At 43.4% G+C, this 6,991-nt stretch overlaps 1 protein-coding gene across 2 annotated transcripts; it reads left to right on the forward strand.

Annotated features, from left to right (window-relative positions):
* The first annotated feature begins 2,066 nt into the window (after positions 1-2,066).
* On the forward strand, positions 2,067-5,604 carry LOC119326207. 2 transcript variants are annotated; one of them, XR_005157847.1, is made up of 2 exons: positions 2,067-3,539; positions 5,217-5,604. XR_005157847.1 is itself a non-coding variant. In XM_037599905.1 (2 exons), the coding sequence occupies exons 1-2, from the start codon at positions 3,795-3,797 to the stop codon at positions 5,252-5,254; spliced, it is 1,164 nt and encodes a 387-aa protein (XP_037455802.1). In that variant the 5' UTR covers positions 3,551-3,794; the 3' UTR covers positions 5,255-5,604. The 2 variants fall into 2 exon arrangements, 1 of the variants encoding a protein (XP_037455802.1); XM_037599905.1 differs by lacking the exon at positions 2,067-3,539 and adding an exon at positions 3,551-4,920.
* Positions 5,605-6,991: the final 1,387 nt, after the last annotated feature.

The following is a 6,991-nucleotide window of genomic DNA, read 5'->3' on the forward strand; positions in this document are numbered from 1 at the left end:
ATATATGTTTTATTTTTGTTTCAAATATACGATTATATTCTTATAATGTAATATATAATTTTTAAACTTGTAAGTATTTTAAAAATGTCACAACATGTTTTTAATATTTTATCAACATTTTTTAAATTCAGACATCAATTGTTTTACATTATTTTAAAAATATTAGGATTCTTTATGTTATTTTCTTATTTTTTTAGTTTTTAAATAAAAATATTTGCAATATTTAAGGAATTCATAATAAACAAAATAAATAAAGGAACAAAGTTAAAAAAGGAGAAAAAGGAGAAAACATGAACTTACCTTGTATATATCTGGGCCGGCCCATTCCTGGACCATGAGCCCCTGACGCGGACGGTTGCTCACACTCGCGTCGTGTGATGCATAGTCTATTTCTATTTCGAGAAAAGGCGATGTATGATCGCAGCCTCTTATTTGGTCCATGCATAGTTCTGGTCCATAAGTGTCGGTGTTTCATGGGCCCAGCGGGCCCTTTGACCTATGGGCTACCATTAATGTCATTTTTCGACTTCCTCTTTTCCACTTCAATTTTTATTCATGTTCGAGTGCTCTAACCTGCGACTAAGAGTCGATTTTCGTGTGGTCTGGCTAGGTTCAAATGGCGCCCGTCCTGTCTTGCTTTTGGTGTGCACTAACGCGGGGGACTTATGGACTCGCCTAGGGGTTATTCAGATCATTGACGAGGCCCTGCCAGTGGACATGTCGGGGTCAGCAATTTTTGAGCATATTCTTTCACTTCCTAATGAGAAGCTTGCTATACATCCAAAGTTGACCTTCAAGCAGGTCATTGTAGTCGGAGGTTGGTACCTGTGGTGGATCCAGAGACAAATCACTCATAATGAATATGTTCTGCCAGCTTGGAGATGGTCTTTATGGTTTTTTTTATCTATTGCTAGCAATCATTAGGATGCATCATCACAATCACCTAGTGCCCCTGAAGTTAACTGGACTAAACCAGACCCTCGTTTTACTAAATTAAATGTAGATGTTGTTTTTTCCCAGATGAAGGTGTAGGAGGTGCGGCTGCCATACTCTGAGACGATAGAGGGGTTTTTCTGGCACCTCAATTTAAATTCATCCCAGTTGCGACAGATGTGATCACATCTCAAGTGATGGCTATGAGAGATGGATTAGCCCTTGCTTATTCTTTTGAGTTCAATCGAGTGGAGGCGGAATCAAACTCCTTAGAGGTTACTAACTACTGCGATAGGCAAACAAGATGGTGGCATTCGGCTGCAGCAATCTTTGCAGAGTGTGTGGATATTAGTTCCATGATCCGGAAGGTCATTTTAAGTATTGTCATCGTTCTTGTAATCAAGCGGGTCATGTGCTAGCGAACTTTAATTATTGTAAAGAGTCTTCCTTTAGTTGATTGGATGAGCCACCTGGTTCTGTGGTGAGTAATCTCGTAGACGATGTAAATGTGTTTTGATCTTAATAAAATTAGCCATGATGATCTTTTGTAAAAAAAAAAGTCGATTTTCTCTCTTGGAACTAGGCTCCTTGAGGAAAACCTTTAGTAGCAGCCACGCCAAAGGGCAGACGATAAACGACATCCACACATGCATCTATCATCAAGTCCCGGTGACTGACCGGCGACTTCAGATTCTAAATCGCCGGTCGTTGCACTGCAAGTTTATGTCAACTTTTTCCCCCCTCTTTTGGCCAGTTCCTGCCCAGTTACTAGCTACTTGGCCGAATACAGTCCGCACACTAGTATTATTATTGCAAACGGTATATACAGGTAGTATATAATCTCACACACTCCACATGTTTAATTGTGGACGTCCTGTACGTGACCACCGGCCGTCGTGCAGGCCATGGCATCCACGGAGCACCCCACAAATGAGTCCAATGAAGGACGACTTCGATCTGACCGGAAAATATGACTGGTGACTCGCGTCAGCCCAAACACTTGCCGTGGAAAAACTAGTACCTCATCCATCCACACCTCCGCAGCTCCTCTCTACGTACGTGCCTATGCCTTCGTATAAGAGCACCACCCGACGTTGCACCGGGAAAATATGCACACACATTTGTATCACGAAACAGCCGATCACCACTACCACCACCACACCATTGCCACCGCCATGGATCGCTCGCCTGCCAAGTTCGTCTTGCTCCTTATGGCAGCGGCGACCTGGAGCTTCTTCCTCGTCGGCGACGCAGGCAAGGTCCAGCCTAGCTGCGTAGGGCGCGAGAGGGACGCGTTGCTGGCCTTCAAGCAAGGCATCAATGATACCTACGACTACCTCGGGTCGTGGCGACAAGAGCGCCAAGATTGCTGCCAATGGGCAGGCATCACCTGCGACAACGCAACCGGCTATGTCGTCAAGCTGGATCTTGGCGGAAGAGACTATTTGGTCGGCCAGATAAGTCCTTCCTTGCTTTCTCTAGAGCATCTCGAATACCTTGATCTCCACCACACTGGGTTGCGTGGCCCTGATGGCCGTGTTCCAGAGTTCTTGGGTTCCTTAAAGAACCTGAGGCATCTTGATCTGTCTTACACGTCTTCCTCCGGTATGGTGCCTCCTCAGCTAGGAAACCTGTCAAAGCTGGAATACCTTGATTTATCCTACATATATTTCAACAATATGAGTATGGTCTCAACAGACATCTCATGGTTAACCCGTCTACCTCTGTTGGTGCATCTTCATATGAGTTATATCAATCTCAGCTCAATAGCCGATTGGCCTCTTGTTGTGAATAAGATTCCATCTTTGAAGTTGCTCAGTCTTTCTGAGTGCTCGCTTTCAAGTGCAAACCAGTCCCTCACACACCTAAACCTCACAAATCTTCAGTACCTTGATGTTCGTCCAACAGATTACAGGGCTTGAGCTTGAGCAGCAACAATATGGTTGGAATTTTGCCAAACAGCGTAGGGCACTTGACCAACTTATCTTGGTTGGGCCTTTCTTAAAATAACATTACTGGAGCAATACCGCTAGGCATTGGGAATCTCTCTTGTTCAATACAACTTGATCTTTCAAACAACCTTCTTATTGGAGCTATACCGCTAGGGTTGGGAAATTGCCCTTCTATTAATCTCTCCAATAACAACCTTAGTGGACCTATACAACTAGGGATAGAGAGTTGCACTAGATTACAACACCTTGACCTTTCTTACAATAGCATTCCTGGACCTATACCACCAATGTTAGGGAACTGCACCAAATTATATTACCTTACCGTGTTGAGTTATATCTTGTACTCAAGTATAAATAGCTTGTTGTCAGAGGGTCTAAAGTGTAAAATGGTGTACTCTTGATTATATAAAAAAAGGAAAGGAAACGGAGAGAACTCTCCAGTACGCTCCTATCCAAATCCTAAGCACACGAACCATGGAGTCTTGCTATCCCCTAGTTAGTGTTCACTAATCCCTACATGGTATCAGACCACGGCGGTCCGGACGGAGCTTGGTGTGCGACATTTGACGGCAGCGTGTTCAAGTACAGCGGATCTGAGGATTTCTTTTGGGGAAGAACGACGGGGAGGTCGGGAGGCGGCGCTCCGGATCTGAGGTATACCCCTGTTTTTCTCCCGGGATTCGTCTTGTGAGTTGCAACCTCAAGTTTGGTCTGAATCCTCTGCGGTTCACTACCTGAAGTTGTGTCTATTTGTGGTGATTCTACTGCGTACGAGTCACTGATTTGTGGTTATTGGTGAGGTTCGTCCTGATAGCTGCTGCGACCTCTGAGAGTTACTGATTTGTGGGCCTAGTTCTGTGAGTTGCCGAGTTAATTCTCAAGTAGTTGCAGTTGTTGGAGCAAGCAGGCATGGGAGATAACAGCAAGGATAAGAGTGTGGATTCAAGTGTTGAAAAACTTTGTGAAAGTATGCAGCGAATGCTTGCTCAGCTGATGGAGCAGGCCCAAGTAAAGTCTAGTAGCTCGACTGAAATTCAGAAGTCTATCCTTGAACCGAATCCAGTTAAATTGACTGGCCCGGGCGACTATTTTAGTTGGGCTCGCAATGCCTCGTTAATTTTGGAAGCTCATGGCCTGCATAAGTACCTAAGTGAAGATGAGAAGAAACCAACGGATGTAGTGCAGGAGCAGTGGGAGCAGAATCAAAAGCGAGTCATGGTTTGGCTACTGGGCTCAATGGAAAAAACTGTTCGGGAACAAGTTGAAAGTTTTCAAACTGCTGCTGAAGTCTGGACAAGCATTGAAAAACAGTTTTCTGGTAAATCAAACAAAATGCAGGTTAGCAGAATATTGCATGAGATGTGGCACTTTAGGCAAGATCAAAAATCAGTTACAGAATATGCAGGGGAATTCAAGAAACTTTATAGAGATCTGGAGTTCTTCCGGCCATTCAAGCCACATGATCCTAGAGATTTGTCTCTCCTCAGAGAATGGTTTGAACCATTGTTGGTGCAGGGTTTTTTGGAAGGCCTGAATCCCGAGTTTAAACTTCGCTCTCAGATGATACAAGCATCTCCTGACTGGCCTACCTTGGATCAAACTATTGCTAGTATCCTTGAAGAAGAAACTCGTTTGGCTAACCAGGAAGCAACACCACAGATGCATGGTGATAATCGTGCTGCACTTACTCACGCACAAACCTCTGTTACTTCTAGGAGTGATCAAGCAAATACTACTAAGTTTGACTACAGAAGGAGAAACAAAGTTGTGTGTGATCATTGTAAGATGCCTGGCCATGTGAAGAAGAATTGTTTCGAGTTGGTTGGTTATCCTCCGGGATGGAAGCAAAGACAAACAAGCAGGTTCAACGGCAGCGGTAACAACTTTGAGAAGAAGCAGGACCGAGCTCATCTTACATCATCGACAAAAGAGTTACCTGCAACCGCTGCTCATGCACTAGAAGAGTTCAAGGCAAAGTTGATGGCCGTTGCTACCGAAGGATCTAGTGAAGCTGTCGGCTCTCGGGCTACAGAAGGTGAGAACCATTTACGTGTGCCCTGGATCATTGATTCAGGTGCGACAAATCATATGACAGGATCACCAAAGAATTTTTCATCATACTTGCCTCGTTCTGGGAGAGATAGAGTTCGCATTGCTGATGGGTCTTCAGCTCCCATAATGGGTTGTGGATCTGTTAACTGCACATCAATCCTATCATTAAGCCCTGTCTTACATGTTCCTAATTTTCCTGTGAATTTGTTGTCGGTCAGCTCTATTACAAAGTCACTAAATTGCAGAGCATGGTTTGAACCTAAATTTTGTGTATTCCAGGATTTGAAGTCAGGAAGAATTCTTGGGACTGGAACTGAATATGACGGCCTCTACTACCTCGACAACGCATCGACTTCACTTGCACTTAGTGTGAAATTTGTCTCCGCTACAGATGAGTTGTTATTACTACATTATAGACTTGGGCACCTATCGTTTCAGTCACTAGGCCGCATGTTTCCCTCACTTTTGGCCTCCTGTTGCAAAGAGCAACTCGTATGTGATGTATGTGAACTAGCAAAACATACGAGAACTAATTATCCTAGCAACAGTGAGAGGAGAAATGTACCTTTTGAAGTAGTTCATTCAGATGTTTGGGGGCCAGCAGTTGTAACCTCTCTATCAGGAGAACGGTGGTATGTAACTTTTATTGATGAATCTAGTCGATATACTTGGCTGTATTTGCTCAAGCGGAAATCTGATGTTTTGTCCGCATTTAAAAACTTTTATACTTTGGTGTGCAACCAGTATAATGCTAGTGTTAAAGTATTTCGCTCAGATAATGGAACTGAGTATGTTAACAAGGATTTTGATAATTTCTTAGCTTCACATGGCATTATACATCAAACCACATGTGTGAATACAGCTGAACAAAATGGGGTTGCAGAACGAAAAAACAGACATCTGCTAGAAGTTGCTAGATCCCTCATGTTTATGATGAATGTGCCAAAATTTCTTTGGGGTGAAGCTGTCAAGACAGCGGCATATTTAATAAATCGTATGCCATCAAGGGTTTTAAATCATAAGACTCCGGTTGAGTGTTTGAGTGGTGCTAATTCTTTCATTGTTCCCCCGAAGGTTTTTGGATGTACTTGTTTCGTTCATGACTATAGGAATTCAGCAGGGAAGCTTGATCCACATGCAGTTAAATGCATATTTGTGGGTTACTCTCCTACCCAGAAGGGGTACCGGTGCTGGAGCCCTACCGAAAAAAGGTTCTTTGTTAGCATGGATGTCACATTTCATGAAAATGAGCCATTTTATCCTATAGATGGTAAAATTGTTCATGGTGTTGATAGCCAGGGGGAGAATATGAGCAAAGATGTTACTCCCAGCAGCTCTAACTCCTATGATTGATATATCTCAGCAGGAGAATGAACTAGAGGGGGAGGAAGATGCTAATAGTAACGATGGAAATGAGGTAAGTGACACTTTTCCCAGTCAACAAGTTATTGAGCCTGACACTTCTTCTGAGCCAACAACTAATGATGGGACTGGAGAAGATATTGACCATACTGATGCCCCAGAAAATTCTTCTTCGCCGAGGGAGTCTACTCAGGGAGAAGGTATGGTAGAATCTGTAGCAGCTCCCAGTTCTCCTATAGTTGATCCTCCTATTGCATTGCGTAAGTCTGCAAGACGTACTGATATTCCAGCGCGCCTTAAGGATTGTGTTGTCTATAAGCATGATATTGCCAAATTTATTTCTTATGAAAAATGTAGCCCAACATTCCAAGGATTTATTGCTTCTTTAGACTCCACCTCTATTCCAAGAGATTGGAAGGATGCTATAAAGGATTCTAGGTGGAAGACAGCCATGCTAGAGGAGATGGCAGCCTTGGAGAAGAACAATACATGGGAACTCGTGAACTTACCATCTGGTAAAGAACCTGTGGGGTGCAAGTGGGTATACACCATTAAGCATAATCCTGAGGGTAAGGTTGAGAGGTACAAGGCTCGTTTAGTAGCAAAAGGGTATACTCAGACATATGGGATAGACTACGAAGAGACTTTCGCTCCAGTTGCCAAAATGAATACAATACGAACTTTGATATCAT

The sequence above is a fragment of the Triticum dicoccoides genome, chromosome 6B, assembly GCF_002162155.2.
Source record: "Triticum dicoccoides isolate Atlit2015 ecotype Zavitan chromosome 6B, WEW_v2.0, whole genome shotgun sequence".
In the NCBI taxonomy this organism is placed as follows: domain Eukaryota; kingdom Viridiplantae; phylum Streptophyta; class Magnoliopsida; order Poales; family Poaceae; genus Triticum; species Triticum dicoccoides.

What these genes read in the sequence shown, in the direction of transcription:
- LOC119326207 (XM_037599905.1), top strand. Translation starts at nt 3,795, where the DNA reads ATGGGAGATAACAGCAAGGATAAGAGTGTGGATTCAAGTGTTGAAAAA. An exon ending in CGGCTCTCGGGCTACAGAAG is followed by an intron (nt 4,921 to 5,216) that starts GTGAGAACCATT and finishes TGTGTATTCCAG; the next exon opens with GATTTGAAGTCAGGAAGAAT.